Source organism: Periplaneta americana, chromosome 6 (assembly GCF_040183065.1).
Source record: "Periplaneta americana isolate PAMFEO1 chromosome 6, P.americana_PAMFEO1_priV1, whole genome shotgun sequence".
Lineage (NCBI taxonomy): Eukaryota > Metazoa > Arthropoda > Insecta > Blattodea > Blattidae > Periplaneta > Periplaneta americana.
The window spans coordinates 35,299,112-35,321,549 of record NC_091122.1 but is presented as its reverse complement, the minus strand read 5'-3'; the positions used below and the strand labels follow the sequence as shown (position 1 = coordinate 35,321,549).

The window sequence follows — 22,438 nt, the reverse complement described above, 5'->3', positions numbered from 1 at the left end:
GACAGCAGACTAGATGATAAAAGCATTCCTAAAAAGTAATTCTAAAGCATAATAGCATTTTAAAAATCTGAAGTAGATCTATGCACCTGAAAGGTCTGGCAAATAGAAAATTGTCGTGGTTCAAGCTTCAGTTGAACCATAAATTTTACGTAAAATGTTACACCATATAAGGAGAACTGTTAATCAAACATAGTCTGAAACTATCAGCGCCAAGGCAAGCTCCCTATGTATATCGAACTGTAAGATGTTGGGACGACTTCAGAATACCGCGTAAGTACATATGTTGTTATTGCTTTATTGAATTATTTATTTTCTGTCCAGAGGACATATCTTTTTTATGTACTTATTTATTTACCTACCCTTGTGCCATCAATAAAAAAACATGTGTTTTAATTATTTTTAATTTGCACAGTCTTTGTATTGTATCAGTACTTTCCTTTGTATGGAAGGATTTTAACATTAAAAAATCCCCCTGTCAATAAATTCCTGCCCTTCCTGTAAAATTTAGTCATTCTTTGAATTCTATGGAGTGTGAAGTAAGTTTGATAGTGAAAAATGGCAAAGCGGAAATCTTTGTCTATAAGTGAAAAATTACTTTAGTGTTGCACCTAGTGACGTATCAAGTGAAGTTATCAGCAATTACTCGAACCATATAATAAATGTTATCATTCATAATAGCAGTAGGCCTACAAACACACAACAAACAAAATATTTTTTCATGCGAAATGAGCTCTTATTTGCATTTTTGCACTGTAATTAATGCACAATGTAATAGGTTTCTTATGAAATGGTTTCTAAATTGTTTTCCCCTTTCCATACCGTCTATAGCACTGTCCACTTACAGTGCTTTAAGGCTACAGTCCCTAGACAAGCGTATTAACGGGGTTCTACTGTATTTTTATTTTCTGACAAAAACTTAAACCTCCTGTCAGTTAATATTGGTTTGTACGGTACCATACTTTAGAATGAATCCATATCAAATTAATTGGAATGCAAAGTGCCCAAAAATCATATGAGTAACCTCTACATTTATTCTGTAAATTTAATTCAGTTATTTTTATAATTCACTGAGGGAATCTATAACGTCTCAAGTAGGTACTGGAACCTATGTCACCACCAAATTCTGGAAATGTATCATGGTCATGAAGTACAGTATACAATGTATTATTATTATTATTATTATTATTATTATTATTATTATTATTATTATTATTATTATTATTTCTGATGAGGGATAGATTTGTAAGATTTGGGCTTCTAGACTAGCCTGGGTTTTATGCCCTGCTATTATTATTATTATTATTATTATTATTATTATTATTATTATTATTATTATTATTATTATTATTATTATTATTATTATTCTCCCCACTACTCTCCCTTTAGCGTCACAGTGTTGTGTGGGCCCTAGACTAGGATTACATAGTGAATTTAATCCCCCTTCCTCATTTGGATCATATTGTGAAAAGGAGAAAAAGGTAGACAAAAAAAGTAAAGATTTTCGAAAATAGCGCGCGTGAACATTGTGTACCAATTTAAAAAGAGCGCGTTACCAGTTTTATCGACTGCAGCCGGTTCATGTAGTTTGATCTATTGTTCACAGATGGAAGTCAATAGATATATGAGACATTATGTTGGTCAGATGTAGCGAGATCTAACCGCTTGACAATCAATGATACTGTGACTTTTGTCGAATTTTGGTGACTATAGCTCAGGAAAGTTTGTGAGAAAGAATTGAAAAATGTCAGCAATTACGTTACTAAATCCAAAAGCTGAATTTGCTAGAGCTGCTCAAGCTTTAGCAATAAATATATCCGCAGCAAAAGGAATTCAAGATGTAATGAGAACCAATTTAGGTCCTAAGGGTACAATGAAGATGTAAGTAGTCTTCGACCATGTGGTCTTAATTTGTTAATATTGTTATAAATAAAAAAATGTATAATGTTTTATTTTTGCATCACACGTGGTGGATAACTGATTCAGTAATTTTGGTGTGTCGAAAATTCTGCGGTAGGCCTACAAGTAAGAACAAGTGAAACCCGTATGACCATATATAGTCAATTCTATGGCGTTTCAGAAACTGAATGAAGAATCATTGTTTGAGGGCGTTAACTTTCTTGTATCTATACTTGTAAAAAAACAGGAAAAAACATGCATTACACCACCCCGAGTAATATGTTAGTTTCACACATTTTTATATATTTTCATTAATATGATTCAGTATGACCTATTATACGTTTTCCTTGGTTAGCCTATTTGGAAAGAAGTAACAGTAACCGGTAAATATAGGAGAAAACAAATTATGATAATGTTCGCCAAACCGGTGAGTAATTAATGCAAGTGGTCTAAGATTCTTGACCGAGGGGTGACGGAAGAGGGTCATGATCTCGTGAATTGGGCAAGATGACACCGAGCCTCAACACATGTGAGTTTGACCACGCAGTGTTAATCACAACCTTATATCTCACTCACTGTAGGTCGATAATATTGATCTATAGCCTTGAAACTCATGGCTAATTGTGTTCACACAGGTTGGTGTCTGGTGCAGGTGAGATCAAAATTACGAAGGATGGAAATGTTTTGCTTCATGAAATGGTAAATATGAAGTCTTCACAAGTATAATTCCTTTAGACAGTACAAATCTACATAAAGGATTGAATTTTTTTCTAATCTGAACGAAGTACAGACCTAATAGTCTTTGTGACATGCTGGTATTGTCATATAACATGATACTCGTACAATAATTTTGTCTTGCGTTGACAGCAAATTCAGCATCCCACAGCATCTCTCATTGCACGTGCATCAACTGCTCAGGATGACATGACTGGAGATGGCACTACCTCCACTGTTCTTGTCATTGGGGAACTTCTAAAGCAGGCTGATCTCTACATATCAGAAGTAAGTGGAAGATTCTTTGGTAGATCCGGTATTCGATTCTGTATTATCATACACAACAACATAGTTGTGTGTTTATGGAATTTTCTATAGATAGCCTATACAGGTATACATAATTTTATAATATTATATATAATATAATAATATATAATATAAATTATATATAAAACAATAATATAATATATAATAATATATATATAATTTCCTACATCACTTGAATGTTTTAAAAGAGAATGCTTTTTATACTGTTGACTAGTTTTTAAGAATTTAATATTATGTTAGACCATATTTGACATTTACTTGTTATATTGTTACATATTTAATGGCGAATAAAATAATGTATTATTATTATTATTATTATTATTATTATTATTATTATTATTATTATGTGAGCTATATTTCCAATTCACTGCGGACTAAAGCAGGGAGATGCACTATCACCTTTACTTTTTAACTTCGCTCTAGAATATGCAATTAGGAAAGTTCAGGATAATAGATAGAGATTGGAGTTGAATGGGTTACATCAGCTTTTTGTCTATGCGGATGACGTGAATATGCTAGGAGAAAATCCACAAACGATTAGGGAAAACGCGGAAATTCTAGTTGAAGCAAGTAAAGTGATAGGGTTGGAAGTAAATCCCGAAAAGACTAAGTATATGATTATGTCTCGTGACCAGAATATTGTGCGAAATGGAACTATAAAAATTGGAGATTTATCTTTCGAAGAGGTGGAAAAATTCAAATATCTTCGAGCAACAGTAACAAATATAAATGACACTCGGGAGGAAATTAAACGCAGAATAAATATGGGAAATGCGTGTTATTATTCGGTTGAGAAGCTTTTATCGTCTAGTCTTCTGTCAAAAAATCTGAAAGTTAGAATTTATAAAACAGTTATATTACCGGTTGTTCTGTATGGTTGTAAAACTTGGACTCTCACTTTGAGAGAGGAAAAGAGATTAAGGATGTTTGAGAATAAGGTTCTTAGGAAAATATTTGGGTTAAGAGGGATGAAGTTACAGGAGAATGGAGAAAGTTACACAACACAGAACTGCATGCATTGTATTCTTCACCTGACGTAATTAGGAACATTAAATCCAGACGTTTGAGATGGGCAAGGCATGTAGCACATATGGGCGAATCCAGAAATGCATATAGAGTGTTAGTTGGGAGGCCGGAGGGAAAAAGACCTTTGGGGAGGCCAGACGTAGGTGGGAAGATAATATTAAAATGGATTTGAGGGAGGTGGGATATGATGGTAGAGACTGGATTAATCTTGCTCAGGATAGGGACCAATGGCTGGCTTATGTGAGGATGGCAATGAACCTCTGGGTTCCTTAAAACCCAGTAAGTAAGTAAGTATAGTTCGTCTTTAAGTAGATAGGCTACTTTGTAACTTAATAACTAAGGAACATGACATTTATCATTTAATCATTAAATTTTATATACAACTACAAAAATATCTGCATATCGTATTTTATCGCATAAACCCACTCCCCTTACGTAATTTCCCCCTTCCAAAAATTTTTTTATTAACAATATTGAAATTAAACATCGCATATTTCTTTCCCCAGAAAAGACGTTGGAATTACTTTCAACCAGTTTGTGGTGGAAAGTTTTCTTTACCATTTGTTTGACATTCCATAAATTTTCGACCGTGATTTCCAGGGTCAGTGACCTCCTAACAATAGACCTGTACCTGCTCCATCTAAGTTGTGCTATCTCTTTTGGTTTTCTTTTTAACTCCACTACAAGTACCATTACAAACCATCTATACTGACAGTGTGTAAGCGAAAATCCAAGCATGGAGGTTTGATCACTGAGAAAATTATTAAGAATGTCCTGTGCTGTTGATAGGTCCGAGGATAACATGTTGTGGAATAATGAAAATGAACGAGATAATGTCACACTCTAGTATATACAGTCACGAAGCTTGAGTTGTGAGGGTACTAGGAACAATAGACTGTGCCAATACTATTTCGCATTGTCTGTAAGAGGCGATAGTAGTGATCCTAGTGGTTAGCAACTATGGATGCATATTTACTATGTATTGAGCTTCGTGACTGTATATACTAGACTGTGATAATGTGTTATCTGTATCAAATGTGTATGAAAATAGTGATGGTACTGATGAAAGTGATGACAACAGAGTATAGAATAGGGTGGAGGAAAAGACATGAAAAATCATTGTGTGTGATTTAACAGTGTTTATTCAACTGTTTTAAAGGAACTTATGTAGGCCTATATACCATATTTTTATTTTATATATATAAGTTACTCGTAATTTAATGTAGTCGTTTTATTGTGTATATTTATTTGTTTATGCATGTCTTCATTAACCCTCATTTTTCCGACCAGATGAAAGAATCCGAGACTTAGAGCCAGCATCCATAATGAAATTGAATTAACAAATTATACGTTTATGAACACATTCAGCTACTTTATACATCCCTTCGGAAAATATACTCTCATAATTTTTGGACGAAAAACACCAAAACACCAGTGTTTTTCGGTCAAAAACTTCAGGAAAATGAGAGGAAATTATGCGATAATATACGGTACCAGTACTTTCATTTCAGTGTCCGACATCACTCATCCTGTGCATAAATGTACAATACATTTCTATTCAAGGAAGATTATAAATAATAGGTGTGCTTTTTTTACGTATCATCCTTCCTCATGAAGCTTTAAGTTATTCTTGTATAGAATACATACACACAGAAGCAGAAGCTCAGAAGCTTCATATAATTTTGTGCCCCTTTTCTTAAATATTCTGAATTTCATTGCAGGGTCTTCATCCACGTATTGTCACAGAAGGGTTTGACAAGGCACGAGCCAAGACTCTTGAAATTCTGGAGAAACTTAAGATCAAGATTGAACCAACACGTGAAAATCTGTTAAATGTGGCACGAACTTCACTGCGTACTAAAGTTCATCAGCAACTTGCGGATGTTCTCACGGACGTAAGTATCATGATAAATGTGATGTTTAAGAGAATAGAAGATTTATGACTTTCATAGCATTAGATAATGGTGTAGTTTTTTTATTTCTTTTATCCAGTGACAGGTACAGTGCTATAAATTGACTTTATATATCCTGAAGTAATGCACCGAAATGGTATACTGTACATTATTAAGTCATATTGTGAAGGAATTGTTTCCAACATTATTTAAAAACATTTTACTGATTTCATGCATTGTGAGAATTAGGTAGTGAAATTGTGTCGCAGTTTCAACTAATGCTAGGCTGTATTGATAGTAAACCTGACTAGTAGTACTAAGAAAAGGTGAAGTTTGAGAATTCTTTGACTCTTGCACGTCAGTCTCTTGGACTTTTTGTGCTATCCCTTGACCAATCATATGAGTTCTAGTTCCTTATTCATGATAAGTTCCAGAATCTTCACTTCTGTGATAGGTTTACTTATACTGCTTGGGACAGGGTTTCAAAAAATTGAAGTCTCCTATCTAAGGCACCACATTCAAGCAGTATGTGCTTTGCAGTTTCTGGGTGCTGCTTGCACATTCTACAAATGAGTTCTCTTTGAAAGAGCCCCACAGTTTGTAGACGTTTCTTGAAAATCCAACTAATTATATTATTCTTGTCAACATATCAAAGTAACATTTGAAATGTATGTTATGATTATCTCTTGTAATTTTAAATATTTCCCTTCAAAACATTATGTAAATATATATCATGTAAAAATATTAAGAGAAAAGTGTGAAGACAGGATGACCAGGTGTCCGCCCTTTAGAGGACATTTCCTCCTTTTTGATCTTGTCCTCCTATCCTTCAGGCATTTTAAAAATTGGCAAAATGTCTGGCATTTTTAAAGCATGACTTTAATATTCAACTCTTTGTAATTCGTGTTATTGATTGTTACAATGTTCTGTAATGATCATTGCCAAAGAGTTACCTAGATAGATAGATTTATTCGTTCCATAATATTCTTACATTTGCTTTAAAGCATAGAATAAAGAACATGTCCAAGTCTTACGTTTAAGAATAAAATGCAATACATATAAAATGCAAATATGAAATATGTACAGAATTAATACCTTAATAACAATATTTTATACAATGTAATATGTTTACCATTTAATAGTATTATAATATTTACACAGTACTGTGAAATGTCAAGAATTCATCTACAGAATAGAAAGTGTGAGATATTAAGTAATTTTTTAGTTTTGCCTTAAATAATGCAGGGTTTTGGCTATGATTCTTAATGTCTTCAGGAAGACTATTGAACATTTTTATCACCATGTAACGTACTCCCCTTTGAGAGCATGATAAATTTGATGATGGCATATGCAAATCATTCCTTCTGCGGGTATTTATACTATGTATGGCTGAGTTAGTTGGAAAATTTTCTTTATTACACAAGAGGAAATTTATTGTAGAGTATATGTATTGATTTGTTAAGGTTAGAATCTCGAATTTTTTAAAAAATAATCTACATGATTCTCTAGCCTTTGCACCAACTACTATTCAAATGACTCTTTTTTGTAATAAGAATATATTTTTACAATCTACAGAATTTCCCCAAAATAAAATATTATTCTGTAGGACATAATGGAATGAAAATAGGCAAAATATATTGTCTTTAAGATACTGCTGTTTAGAAATTGTTGTAACGACCTAATTGCGAAGCATGCTGAGCTAAGTTTGGGGGTTATTTCTTTGATATGATTTTTCCAATTTATTGTATTATTAATATGCAAACCAAGAAATTTGGTTGTTGATGTTTGTAGTAGAGGTATGTTGTTGATAGTTGTGTCCAATGTTTCAGAGATTAAATTTGAAGTGGCTTTAAATTGAATTATGTTAGTTTTATTAATGTTTAATGCTAGTTTATTGGTTGTAAACCAGGCATAAATTTTAAGGAGAATTATTTCTGTTTTATATTTGAATGTGGCAAAGTTCTTGTCTGTAATTATGATACTTATGTCATCTGAAAATAGTATAGGATAACCTATTCCTTTTATTATGGGGCCAAGGTCATTTATAAAAATTAGAAAAAGAAGAGGCCCTAATATAGATCCTTGTGGGACCCCTGTATGAACATTTCCCCATGTTGAAGTAGATTTAAAGGAGTTACTAATTAATTAAAAGAGCACTCTGCAAGTTCAGAGAATATATTATGTATAATAATTATGTTATCAAAACATCATAAAGGAAAAATAGTCCTTAAATACGAATTCACAGTAAATCGGACTGTGCTATATTGGGCTTTTACTGTATTTCATTAAAACATGCTGAAAATTCAGAGTGGAGACGTAAGAAATTTTAATTGGAAGTTTTGTGAAGTTACAGATTCTTTGTTTCTGTTGCTTTCTTATTACAAGTTTAATACATTTCCTAATAACTAACATTGAGATAGTTTCGCGCTTAAATTTATTTGTAATATTTTTATGATTTATACATTTTGTTCCAGGTATGTGTGGATGCAGTGTTGGCTGTGCGTCAGGGAGACAAGCCAATCGATTTACATATGATAGAGATCATGGAGATGCAGCATAAGACCTCAACAGAAACTACTCTGGTCCGTGGTCTTGTGTTAGATCATGGATCTCGACATCCAGATATGCCTAAACGGGTTGAGAATGCCTACATTCTCACATGCAACGTTAGTATGGAGTATGAGAAGAGGTGAGTCTGAGAAATTAATAACATATGAGAAATATTATGTCGTCTTGTTGTTGTTGTTGTTGTTGTTGTTCTTCTTCTTCTTCTTCTTCTTCTTCTTCTTCTTCTTCTTCTTCTTCTTCTTCTTCTTCTTCTTCTTCTTCCACCAATGGTCTTCCAACTGAAATCATTTAGTTCATTTGGAATCTTACTGTCCAGTACAATTTAGCCAATGTTGATCTGAATGAGGGGTTGGAAAGCAATGGTGGATCATTAATGTTTAGGTGAGGGGTTTGGACTTTTTCCAACCCCTCATTCAACACCACATAGACCATCTGGGGTCATCTCCACTATTAGACAACGCAACCTAGTGTTGCAGCTTAGTAGTTAGTAGTAATGTCTGCTACCGCTAGGTGGCAGTAGTAGTTTTTATCATGTCCTTGTTACTAGTTTTTTCCTTTTTTTCCTTTTCTTACCTTCTTTTATTTTCTATCGAGATATCATAACACTTGTTAATTTTTTTAGTTCCCCACCCCCTCCTTTTGTGTGTCTTTCATCAATTTTTTAGCCACTTCACGCCCATCTTTTTATTCTGTTTGGTTTAGTGCCAACATACTGCTAATGACTTCGGATTTTTCTTAATTAGAATCTCCACCGAAGCCAGGAATCAATCGATCAGTCATACAGAATAGCTGTACGTAACGATCCCGACAGTAGGTTTTTCCTTTCCCTCCTTCCTTCCACCTGAAGACGAAGGGAGAACCACCCTTCGAAATGTTGTCTTAATTTTTTGATTGTGACAACCAGCAATGGAAAAAGTTCAAACCCCTCACCTAAACATTAGCCAAGTCAGCTGTCTGCTGCTGTTTAGCGTCAAGTTTCCTGCAGGTAAGAAGGTGGTCGGCATTCATTGTTGTGAAAATCTTTATTTTTCAGAGGTGTGCTGCTAGACTGTCATGACCTGTCTATGTTATGTTGTAATATGTCGTTTATTACTATGTATGTATATTTTTAAATCATAGGTTTGTTTGCATGGAGAGAAACAGCCTTGTGCAATGCTCTTAATATATTGTACAGTTGATGGTTACATTTTTTAAGTTTATAACTGCTAACTCTATGGTAACATGAGTGGAGAGGAGTGAGATTTTTTTCCTCTCATGCAGGAGTATAACCAGTAAGGAGAGGAGAGGGATTTGATCAGTTGATGCCCATACTTCTATTTCCCCTCTCTCCCCGTCTTCCAAGTCTTCACAGATATTATATATATATATATATATATATTTTTTTTTTTCTGTTAGCCCTGGGTGACAGGATGATATATGAGTATAAAAGAAGTAGCCAGGCTGGTGAAGATGGTGATAATGATAGCAGAATGAACCCAGGGTCTGGTGCCGGAAGTTACCCAACATTTGCTCTTAATGGTTGGAAGAAAACTCCTGAAAAATCCTCAACCTGGCAACTTGTCCCAACCAGGATTTGATCCCAGGCCTGCTAGTTTCGCAGTCAGACACACTGACTACTACTTCAGAACAGTGGACTACCATATAATTCCAAATACCACTCTTGAAAAAATATTGCTTCTGAAAATCGGGTGTGGGTCTTATTCAGGTCTTTCATATCGTGGTCTCAATTTTGTTGTTAGAAATTTAGGATTTGGGTCTTATTCAGAGGCAGATGGTATTCGGGATTAAATGGGTATTTTATATAATATATACTGTATATATGTTTAGTAGTTAAAATTATAACAGGACTGTTCCTAGTAATTTTATTCAAAATCTGTTCAAATAGTTCCGGAACTATTTTAAAATATTTTTATATTTTTTTTCGCACATAACCTGGAACTAAGTGAGCCTGATCGCATTTGAAGTACTTCTCCCCTGTTTTATGCATTAGTCCCAATGCCGTTGTCACTTTTGGAAGCAATTGTGGTAGGCTTTTTTCTTGGGTGGGAGTGGGAGATTACACATAATTTTGTCTGCGAATTCCCATTCATTTCGTCAGTGTGAATTTCATTTTGGAAAATAAGAAAATAAAGGAACCAGGAGTTGTTTTTATCCTGAATTATATTTCTCAGACGTTTCAACACATCGAGATAATACTAATAGTTCACAATTTGTTCCTCACGTAAGAATTCATAATACACAACACACTGGATGTCAAAAAAAAAAAAAGCTCTTGAAATTACTTTGAGATTCTACCTGACCTGCCACACTTTTTTGGTCCCAGAGAATTTTTCCAGCTAATTGTGAAGAGTGCATTTTCATTTCGGCATCATATCCAAAAACTCATCTTTTATTGCCTGTTATAATTTCTTTCATGTAATTTTCAGCTTTGTTATAGTGATCAAAATGTTTCTGATGGGTGAATGGCAACTTGATTGTCTCTTTGATCTGTGTCAAAAATCGTGGGACTAACTTCGCAGTTATCTAGTGCATTTCTAATTTTGTCGTGACGATGCCATTGCAAGATCCTAATGATATGTTGGAGTCTTCGGCTATTTTTCAAACTATCAAATGACGATTACAATGCATGATTTCACCATCCAGAGCACCAAGTCAGCCACTGAGTATCACTCAAGCACTGATCACCATGAACTGTTTTCTTAATTTCTTGAGTCTACTTAAGTGTTTACACTAGGTTGAAGCAAAAATGTAATGATTAATTCTTCTCAGGTTCTCAGCTGGGCGAGTGGGATTGTTGATTCCAAGCTTTCGATGACTAGCTCCGCCATCTTCTTCAGGGACTGAAGTGCCTGAAGAAGATGGCAGAGCTAGTCAAGCTTGGAATCAATAATCCCACTCGCCCAGCTGAGAACCTGAGAAGAATTAATATCAAGCACTGGGAAAGTCAATTTAATGTTCATGTGAAGCTTATAAAAATTTGTCATCAATGCTGAAAATTGTCAGCCATATTCTCAAGATGGGCACAATCATTAATCTACACCAGTGTTCCACAATCTTTTTCTACTCATGGCACACCCTAGACATGCCTAGACTCAACACTGCACACCAAAAACGTTAATCCCCTCAAAAATATATGATGTGACTCTCCTAATATAATTACGTAATGTAATCAAATTTTTTATTATTATTATTATTATTATTATTATTATTATTATTATTATTATTATTGTTATTATTGTTAAACAAAAATGGACTCTTGTATTTATTAACAATTTATGAACTTTAATTCACTGTAGAAAATACACATTTCTACTACTAATATTAAAGTAAATAACTCAACTCATACTTTCAATGTGATACTTGAACCTGCTTAGCTGCACACAGGTGGCTGATCCACGGTAGAATCGTTGACAGTTCAAGCCTAATTTCTTCATAGATGGATTTGAGTCTCTTCCTCTTTAATGTTTTAATTTCAGTTAATGTCGAGAAGCCCAGTTCACACATGTATTATGTAGTTGAAAATGGCAATAATATATTAACTGTCATCTCAGAGATAGCCAGGTATTAACTCCTTATTGACAACCAAAATGTTTCCAAAGGTACTTCGAGAAGTTCTAATTTCAATGTTCTTATGTAGGAGGAGTATAGTGTGCTCTGATCGCATTTCCTGACACAAAACAGAAAAAGCCGCATATTTAGGGACCGCGATTTGATGAAGTTCACGACTTTTACTACTTCGTCCATCACAATTTTCAGAGGAGATGGCAAAACAATGGCTTCACGGTGAATGAGACAATGGTCGCCCATATGTAAGGATATAGGCCTACTTCACGTACTTCAGCCATTAATTCTTTCATTCAGTCTGTCATAGAAGCGGCTCCATCTCTTAAAACAACAATACAATCCTCCCATGTTAATTCATTACGGACCACATATTCATTAGTTGTACGAAACATTTCTTCACCAGTTGCTCACTCGGGCAGTTTGCATAAAAAAAAATTGCAATTACATCCCCATCAATGTACCGAATGTAAGACAAGTTGTGCATGACCGCTAATATCGGTGGACTCGTTGATCTGAAGTGAGAACTTCTGACTGCTCTTTATTTTATCCTTCATAATGTCTTGGATGTCACTGGCCATGTCACTAGCTGGGCAGTTAATTGTGTCAGCAGAGAGAGGAATTTAGTTTTAATTAATTTGATTAATTTCTTACAATAATAGGTAAAAGTTCGCATCACACCGGTTGCGGAACACTGATCTACACCATTATCTACTGGTAATATTTGTTACAGAAGTCATAAATCATCCTTCTCTTAAACATCGTATTTATCACAATACTTTGTCATTTCAATAACCACCACAGGTTTGTGGAATGAATTGAGGACGTCACCCGAATAAAGGTGTATAGAGCAAAATGTAGTTCTGATATAAACTGATTTCAGTGTTTGTCAACTGTCAGGTTGAATCGTAGTTGTGTCGAAAAAGTATAATTTGACAGTGAAAAACTTTTTCGATACAACTGAGATAAACCTAACAGCTGACAAACATTGAAATTAGTTTATATCAGAACTACATTTTGCTCTATACGCCCTTATTCAAGTGACGTCCTCAATTAATAACAATCAAAGCCATACGATATTATAAATGTTAATAGAGTGAAACATATACTTTTCAATATGTGCTAAGATACTAGCTATTTTAGTAAGGGAAAAGATCTGAAAGAGTGTGCAGTTAATACATACGGACATTTCGACAGTTTTTCAAATATTAAAATGTTTGTGTGCAGTGAGGTGAACTCTGGATTCTTCTACAAATCTGCAGAAGAGAGAGAAAAACTTGTGGCAGCTGAACGAGAATTCATTGAGAAGCGAGTTCAGAAGGTGATAGAGCTGAAAAAGAAGCTGTGCGACAATACAGACAAGAGATTTGTAGTTATAAACCAGAAGGTAAGTTTAAGCCTGAGAGAGAGTTAAATTTATCGTGTATTCTCTGAGTTGTGGGTGGTTATAAAAGAGCTTTTGTGTAAGCTAACAAACAGTAAAATAATTCTACATGTTAAGTACACCATTTGCAACAGCATCAGAAATATTAACATATTATTGTTTTTCTTAGGGTATTGACCCCATGTCACTGGACATGATGGCAAAGGAAGGCATTATTGCCCTCCGTCGAGCTAAGAGACGTAATATGGAACGTCTGGCTTTGGCTTGTGGAGGTACTGCCATGAATAGTGTAGATGACATCACAGAGGAGAACCTTGGCTATGCTGGCCTTGTGTACGAACATGTATTGGTAAGTGGTTGACACTTTTCACAATATTACTATATAGGCTATGCAACTTATAAATAATATTCAGAGGATTTTCATTTGAATGAAAGCTTCACTGGAAATTTTCATATTATACGTACAGACCTGTTACTAAATCTACGTATTACTCTGTGAAGAGATTTATTAAATCTACATACTTAGACTTCAACAAACAAAATTTGATAACTCAATCCCAAGGGAAAAAATGGAACTCTCTGCATTAAAATCCACAGTTAATTCCCGATTTACCACGAAAATCGTCTGTAGCTGCATTGAGATTGGCAACAGGCCATGATTGCTTGGCCAAACACCTGCATAGAATTGGAATATATCAGTCCCCTAACTGCCCATTGTGCAACTCAAACCAAGAAATGGATTCGGAACACCTCAAAATCTGTGCTTCAGTGGCTGGTCATGATATCTTTGAAAAATATTGGAGTGCAAGAGGTCAAATGACTTTATTGTCAAACGCCTGGCATTAGAAAACAACAACATATTATGTCATCATCATCAGTTAGTGCTACAACCTGAGGTGGGTTTTGGCCTCCTTAATAGCCGCCTTCCATCTTACTTTGTCCTTCAAATTAATCCATCCTCTCACTCCCATAATTTCAAGATCTTTGGATATCCCTTCTCCTCCTGTTATATAATCTCCCCTTTAACATTCTAATAGGAGTGCGTGTTTCAGACATCTCAGTCTTTGAGCTTTCATAAATTTTACAACATCTTGACCTCCTGTCAGGTTAAGAAGTTCATTGTTGGAGCGTATCCTCCATCCTTTATGATCATTGACTGGGCCAAAGATTCTATGCAGAATCTTTCATTCAAAACTTCTTAAGGAGTTCTTTCTTTGTAAATGTCCATGTCTCTGAACCAAAGGTAACTATAGGACGAACTATCTTCATATTATGTTATGCTCATTTAAAGCTTTAACTACCAAAATATTATGTATATATAATAAACTTCCATTGTAGCACTCAAATATGATCACTGATTGAAATTTACTATCAGTACAGTGATATATTACTATCAGTACAGTGATATATTGACTTAATAGCTTAGAACCTGTTGCTATTAGAACCACTGTTTGAGTAAAATAGAATTTGAGGTTTTTAGTTTGTGAAAGCATTTTTTATATACTTTACATCAAATTACAAATGAAAGCATTAAAGCAAGAAAAATAGAATACGAAGTTATCATATTTTGCTGTGAAATCAAGGATAATGGGTTCAAATTGTGCTGATGTTATTAGATTCTTCAAGATAATAAAAATCCTTAACATGAATGAATTCTAAGATGTGTTAAAATTCTATAACATTGTTCGTAATAAAAGAAAACTTAACCATGGGTCACATATTGTAGAAATACTATAAATAAAAGAATCTAGTTCCTGAATTAGAGGTTTCGAGCCAACTTTACTAACCATGTCTTGCCCATGTCAGAATTTATCTCTGCCAGTCATCTTTTTCATTCTGTCATTAGGGGATATGAATTCCATCTTCCATGTTTTCTCTCCTTAGAAAAAATTCGACACTGTCAGATTAACATTGTCAAGTTGTAGAGACCATATCAGAAGGCATTAGTAACCAGCTGAACAAATCAGTGGTGTACAATGATTATAACAATTTTAATGACTTTTTCACAGGGTGAGAACAAATTTACGTTTGTGGAGGAGTGCAAGTTCCCACAGAGTGTGACCATCTTAATCAAAGGACCTAACAAACACACACTCACTCAGATTAAGGATGCAGTTCGTGATGGATTACGGGCCATCAAGAATGCTATAGATGATGGTAAGTTTCTGGCTTTTGTTATTTCTAAGGAAGTGCAGCATCAGTGCATTATATATAATATGCTATTATTCTCCATTCAACATGTGTCCGTTTAAAAATATGCTATGTCTGGCAGAGAACTGATGAAAAAGCAAAAATCATATTTCTGAAACAATTATATTTATTACCTTTGTTTACACAGTTATATAAAGAAACATCAATACCTTTTTGTAAAGCTGTATTTAAGCACTGGACTATGTCCAGGCGATACTTAATCTTCTACCATATTCATTGAAAAATCCATAATGACACTTGTGGCAGATAGGATCGAAATTGGGGTTTATCTCGGGGTTCTCCCATTTTTCCCCATATTAGACATCTACATCATTCCGTCACCATTTCTCCATTTCATCATCATCCCATAGCATTCCCTAATAGCTGTGCTGGTGATGCACAGAGGAGGCTGGCCTAGGAACAAGAGGGATTGCCTGCTTGAAACCTGGGTACACAGCTAACTTCAGCATAGTCAGCCAGTTTGGGTTTGGGAATGCACCTAGCTTGAGGATTAGCACAATAGATCATAACAGGTCGCAGTGCTGGGCCATAGTGCACCCCTCCCGAAAATTCCATTCCATTTCCAATTCCTCACAATGCTGGGTGAGCACCTGTCACATGCACTGGCTGAAATTTCACGAGAAAATATCTTTCTTCATGAATACTGGAACCAGTGCTCATTCCATAATATGGGTCCAGGCATGTTGCCTTAAATCAAAATGCTATGAAGTGCTTATATAAAATTGCGACTAAACCTGAAAATTGCAAATTCACAACATCTTGGCTAAGGGCAATAACATGACTATTTATGAAAGATTCTCCTTCCTCAGTAAGGGTGTAGACATCTACTGAAGCATTTAGGCACAAATAGCTCATTGTGCACTTCATAAACTAGAAATGAACTCAGGAGACTGCAGTGGGTGACCAGATATGAAAGGTTACTATGTCATAGATTGGTGGCGTATGAAATAACCCAATACCAAAGTTTTGCTGGTTATCATAATCACTGTAATTTTACCATTGATGTAATAAATATTCCTTATATTGCTAGAGTAGGAATCATGGCTAGTGAAAGAACCAATCACAAACTCATGTTAATTAAGATCTATTTTGAACAAATTAGTATCCATCTTGCTGGCGATTAAGAGGTAAAATGCTTTGTTTTATAGGTTGTCTAATTCCTGGTGCTGGTGCCTTTGAAATAGCAGCAAATCAAGAACTGTTACGTTACAAGGATGAAGTGAAGGGTAAAATGAGGCTTGGGGTGCAGGCTTATGCTGAGGCCTTGCTTGTCATTCCGAAGACTCTTGGTGAGTAGTGTTATTGTTGCTGTTGTGTGTCTGATACTGCAAGTGAGGATGAATGTGATGTACGTAGCAGCTAGAGGTAAAGTTGCCTTTATAATCCGTGTTGATAATATAATTTTATCTTGAATAGTTCTTAGCACAGTTGCGTATTATTTAGGTCGTTCGAAAATGATTGACATTCTCTCCATAACTCTGGAAAAGTAGCAGTTTAAAATACGCGTTGGTGTGTGCTTGAAGATAGATTATAGAACTGCATATTGCCACAAGATGATATTGTTACATCGCACAGATAGAACAGTGCTGTGTCATTTGTGCCAGTGTGCGGGTGCATTCGTGGACAACTCTAAGACATGGACAGTGTAGTTTCTTTGGAGGGAAGGATTGGCTGCTTCACACATTGACATGAGATTAGCAGTCATGGGAAATGGGGGCGTGGCGTTCTTCTCCAACACGACAATGCAAGGCCCATTTCATTTGCCAGACCAGTGCCACCCTGGCTTTAGCTGCTTCATCTTCCATACTTGCCAAATATTGCTGCTAGTGGCTACTCTCTACTTGATGCAATGAAAGAGATCTTGTGGGGTAAGAAGTTCCCTCCAGGCAGTTGTCCAGCAATGGCGCTAGGATACCCCAAAGAATGGAACTTGTGAGTTGAAAAACGTCCGAACTCCACTTTTTCGTGAAATTGACTTATGGCATATACTCTTGGAATGCATGTTTTTACATTTAACCATCCCATTGTAGAATCCTGGGAAACGAGAATGCGGATGCTTTAGCAAAGAAGGGCAGCACTGCTATTTACAGACCTGTTACTAAATCTATGTATTACTCTGTGAAAAGATTTATTAAATCTACATACTTAGACTTCAACAAACAAATTTGATAACACAATCTCAAGGGAAAAAATGGAACTCTCTGCATCATAATCCACAGTTAATTCCCGATTTACCACGAAAATCATCTGTAGCTGCATTTAGATTAGCAACAGGCCATGACTGTCTGGCCAAACACCTGCATAGAATTGGAATATATCAGTCCCCTAATTGTCCATTGTGCAACTCAAACCAAGAAATGGATTCGGAACACCTCAAAATCTGTGCTTCAGTGGCTGACCATGAAAAATATTGGAGTGCAAGAGGTCAAATGACTTTATTGTCAAATGCCTGGCATTAGAAAACAAGAACAATATTTAGAAAAGTCCCAACTCCAAGCCGAAAAGTGCCTTAAAATCGTTCGTAAATTTGTGTATATTTCAAGAACTTCTCAATGCGCCCTAGATTCATAGATTCATTATTATGGGTTACAAGGCACCAAGAAGAGTCACAGATGGAGATGTATGAGGGTTGGATGCAGTTTGTTGAAACAAAATGTGATGTTGTCTGGAGACATGATACTAAATTTTAAAGATCAGTTACAGAGATTTCTTTAAAACTCTACAAAAAAGAATAATCTGAATTTTAAGGTGATTGAATTCAAAACATTCCAGTTTCAACAGCTGCACAAGTCTGAAGTATCGGTTATTATAGTCATGTCTTTTATTGCTCTAACATACATGCTCAAGAATAGTGTTATATCAGAATTCATTTAAGTTCAATGATATTCTGGACAAATGCTTGCTAAGTCCAAGAAAGTGAGAGATCTAAAGATACTGTGTTTTCACATAGTTTATTTTATCAGATAACACAGATATGTCAGCAAACGAGGACTTGGGATGAAAATATAAAAAATGGTTTGAAATAAACATTAACAAGTAAGTTTCTTTGTGAATTTGCATTGTTTGTGTTTCGTATATTTGAAGAACGTCCCAACTTCACTCCATATTTGTAATTTTTTTAGCACAGTGGCAGGTGAACAGTACAGTATACTATTATAGATGTGTTCAGAGCCTACTGCTTTATTGTATAAATAAATTTCATATTTCTATAAACGGATGTCGAGCATTTACATTTTTCCTCCCTCTTGAAAAGTTTAGTCTCCTGGAGTTGGGACTTTTTGAACTCACAAGTTCAATTTGGTTTGCTGCACAAATACAGAAACTGCCAGAACGATGACAAAGGTGCATAGACATTGCCGGGGAATATCTATAACACAATCTGTATTGATTTTGTTTCAGTAAATGATTACTGTGAAGGAAAAATATTTAGTGTCAATCATTTTTGAACGACCTGAGTATGTCCACCAGTAACTTTTTGGATTTTAAGATAAAAAATTTGGAGTGCATATTATATTCGAGTAAATGTGGCACATCATCTTCATTCGAAAGTTTTTTGGCATCAGTGATTAGTAGTAGTAGTAGTAGTAGTAGTTATTCTCTCCTCTTCCTCCCTAGTATCCCTTGTACCTCCTTTTTTATCACATGTCATATCTTTTTGCCTGACATATTGAAATGTGGGCTTTTAATTATTATTCTGCTTAAATTTATTTTAAAAGTGAAATGAAAATGTAATGTAAATATTTGCTTCTTTTTTTTTTTTTTCAGCTGTAAACAGCGGATTTGATGCTCAAGATACAATTGTGAAACTGCAAGAAGACGCCAGACTCTTAGGAGAGCCAGTTGGTTTGGATGTCAATTCTGGAGAGGCCTTGAAACCTGCCGATGCAGGAATTTATGACAATTATATTGTAAAAAAACAGATTATTAATTCTTGGTGAGTGAAAAAGCTTCCTGTAATATGTTTTACCTTACACATTTTTTTATTATTTTTTTTATTTTTATTTTTAACTTTCTCATTAGTCAAAGTAATGCGGCATAGTGATTTCCAAATTTTTGCGGAAATGCACGTTTTCACATTCCTTGATACCAAGAATTTTCTTTTGTATCTACATACAGCAGTCTTTCCTAAACTAATGGTTTGAATTTATCTCATATTTCATATCTAGCAACTCAGTTTATCTGTAGTGATGCACATATGATGTTAAAAAAAAACAATACAATGGTGATCCACTTCAAGAAATTTCAATACGATTTTCTTCTTCAAGAAATTTCAATACGATTTTCTTTGCGAATTTTGTATTGTATAGAATAAACTGGTAAATGAAATAATGTGGCTCATATCAAGTAGACAAACGCTTTCCAAAGATACATTTTTACCCTTCCAGCAAGATTACTGCACAACTATTGTAGATTGAAAAAGAGCCTTCCTTAAAGCATTGTCACAAGTTGTAAATTCCACCCTCCCTTCCCACTCTTTTTTAAAGATTGCCAGTCTGATTGTAAATCTTTCCTGTTATGTGTGAATTTCCACAGAAGTTCAAATGAAAAGTAAGGAATATGCCTAGAATCTTATTACAAACCATGAATGTATTTTAGTTTGATTTTCATAGATGAAAAACTAATATTAGAAATGATTGCAATGTTTGAATATCTATTTTCTGTGAAATATCTTCTTCTTCTTGTTCTTTACATAAACTGTCATTAACAGTTTAACATCATTAATTTGGATTATTGTCGAAATTCTACAATTGTCGTTGTTAGCAAGTTACAGGTACCAATTATGTCCGAAGGGTTCAGAGCCATAGTGGGCCAAGCATCATTTATGAAAAACGGAGAAAGCAAGGGTTAAAGTTAAGTGAATACCACAGTTTAATGAAGATTGACATATCATTTAGTTTGAATGTGTATACTTTATATTACTTGCTATATGTTTCCATTGAATTATGGTAATAACTTCATTTTAACCATTGTTTTCTACGGTTTTAGTAAATGGCACTTGGCCCACTATGGTTCTGAACCCTTCATTTGTTTTACTCGACCATACTGTAATACGCTCATTACATGTGTTGTAACTGTATCTTAATGACATACATTAAAGTACTGCTATTCATTATGTTCTTGCAACTATCAATTTTCAGCTAAGCATATGCGATATTGATTAATATTGTATGTGCAACATCCAGCTGGACTTGAGAGCACCAAGCTTCACTTTACAAGTTTCGAGATTAGCTTTGAAGAGTTGAACCTCGACCAAATTTTGATTTCTCTTTGGGCATTGTGTCAAAATTGTGCAACGAAATCACTGCAATTCTGCACCACACACAGATACATTGTCATTCTCTTTGACTGTCATAGTTTCTGCTATTGTTTAACTCTAAAGAAAACCCAAATAATAATAATTTTTTGTGCTGAAATCATGCAGTTTTTAACGTAAAATAGTATCTCTAGTAATTGGGTAGTTTGAAGGTTATGTCATTCTTATCTGTTGAACACGTGACTATCAGTTTCTACTTTTGTTTAACTAGAAATTACACGCAAATAAATTACTATTCACCATAATTTTATGTCAAAATTAATAATTTTTTATGCTGAAATTGTGCAGTTTTCGTTTAACGTAAAATAGTATCTTTAGTAATTAGGTAGTTTGAAGGTTATGTCATTCTTATCTGTTGAACACGTGGTTGACTGTCACAGTTTGTACTATTGTTTAACTGGAAATAGCACATAAATAAATTACTATTCACCATAATTTTATGCCAAATTGAATAATTTTTTGTGCTGGAATCATGCAGTTTTTGTTTAACGTAAAATAGTATCTCTAGTAATTAGGTAGTTTGAAGGTTATGTCATTCTTATCTGTTGAACACGTGGTCATATTTATCTTTCATGTTTTTGTATTTGTGTGTTGGCAGTTCTGTGATAGCAAGTAATTTGCTACTGGTGGATGAAATAATGAGAGCTGGAATGTCATCTCTGAAAGGTTGAAGATGTGATTAGAAGACCATGGACATCGGCATTCCCAATACACCTCATTGTCATCATTACTGCTACTGGATGAAATAAATTGCTTTAATGAAATACAAGAAGACTCAACTAGCAGTATTTTAATACAGGTTCCCATAATTTGTTTTTTTTATAATTTTTACATCATCACAGCTAATACCGAAAAGTTCATCATTGTATATTGTGGATACACAGTTCATTGTATCTGTTCGTAGTTAATTATTGATCTGACTAACTTATTATACTGGACATTTGCCAGCAAACTGAAACTAAACACTTAATATTTTGTATTTGAATGAAAAAAAAAAAAAAAGTTTTTTTTTTTATTTAAGAAGTTAAATTGCAATTCTGGAGGATGTTTTCAATTAATTTTTTTCTAACTTACTTGAACGATTTATATTATTTCATTAAAAAAAATTGGTTACAATCAAAGTGAAGTCTAACATTTGTGGTTGCATTTGGCACTTTGAATTAAGGACCTAGTTGAAATTTTATATACCTATATAACATGAAACTAGGTAGTAAAAGTGCTCTTGCATTTTCCACCGTGCATTTCAAGAGTAGATATGTCAAGCTTACATTTCGATACTTTTGACCCATTTCCTAATACATTACATATTTGCTTAATTCATGACACAGACTATGTAAGGCTTGCATGCTTGTTACGTAAGGAAACAAGTGACCTGTAATAAAATTACATTCACACTGAGATACGTGTTTGTTTTTAAACAACAAATATGGTAATAAATCACAACAGTATTGTCAGTGTTGTTTTCTTATTAAAAATGCAAATTATTGAATTACAAACTTCAATAATCACATATGCCAGCTATAAAATATGTTTTTGCACGATCGT

General features: G+C 34.4%; 1 protein-coding gene across 2 annotated transcripts; it reads left to right on the top strand.

Annotated features, from left to right (window-relative positions):
* Positions 1 to 1,657: 1,657 nt before the first annotated feature.
* On the top strand, positions 1,658 to 22,347 carry CCT6 (chaperonin containing TCP1 subunit 6). Of its 2 annotated transcripts, XM_069827838.1 has the most exons (11): positions 1,658 to 1,878; positions 2,532 to 2,595; positions 2,764 to 2,898; positions 5,685 to 5,858; positions 8,330 to 8,544; positions 13,212 to 13,371; positions 13,538 to 13,717; positions 15,378 to 15,525; positions 16,728 to 16,868; positions 19,345 to 19,513; positions 21,492 to 22,347. In XM_069827838.1, the coding sequence occupies exons 1-11, from the start codon at positions 1,742 to 1,744 to the stop codon at positions 21,562 to 21,564; spliced, it is 1,596 nt and encodes a 531-aa protein (XP_069683939.1). In that variant the 5' UTR covers positions 1,658 to 1,741; the 3' UTR covers positions 21,565 to 22,347. The 2 variants fall into 2 exon arrangements, with proteins under 2 accessions (XP_069683939.1, XP_069683940.1); XM_069827839.1 differs by lacking the exon at positions 19,345 to 19,513.
* Positions 22,348 to 22,438: the final 91 nt, after the last annotated feature.

What these genes read in the sequence shown, in the direction of transcription:
- CCT6 (XM_069827838.1), top strand. Translation starts at nt 1,742, where the DNA reads ATGTCAGCAATTACGTTACTAAATCCAAAAGCTGAATTTGCTAGAGCT. An exon ending in CTGATCTCTACATATCAGAA is followed by an intron (nt 2,899 to 5,684) that starts GTAAGTGGAAGA and finishes ATTTCATTGCAG; the next exon opens with GGTCTTCATCCACGTATTGT. An exon ending in AAACAGATTATTAATTCTTG is followed by an intron (nt 19,514 to 21,491) that starts GTGAGTGAAAAA and finishes GTGTGTTGGCAG; the next exon opens with TTCTGTGATAGCAAGTAATT.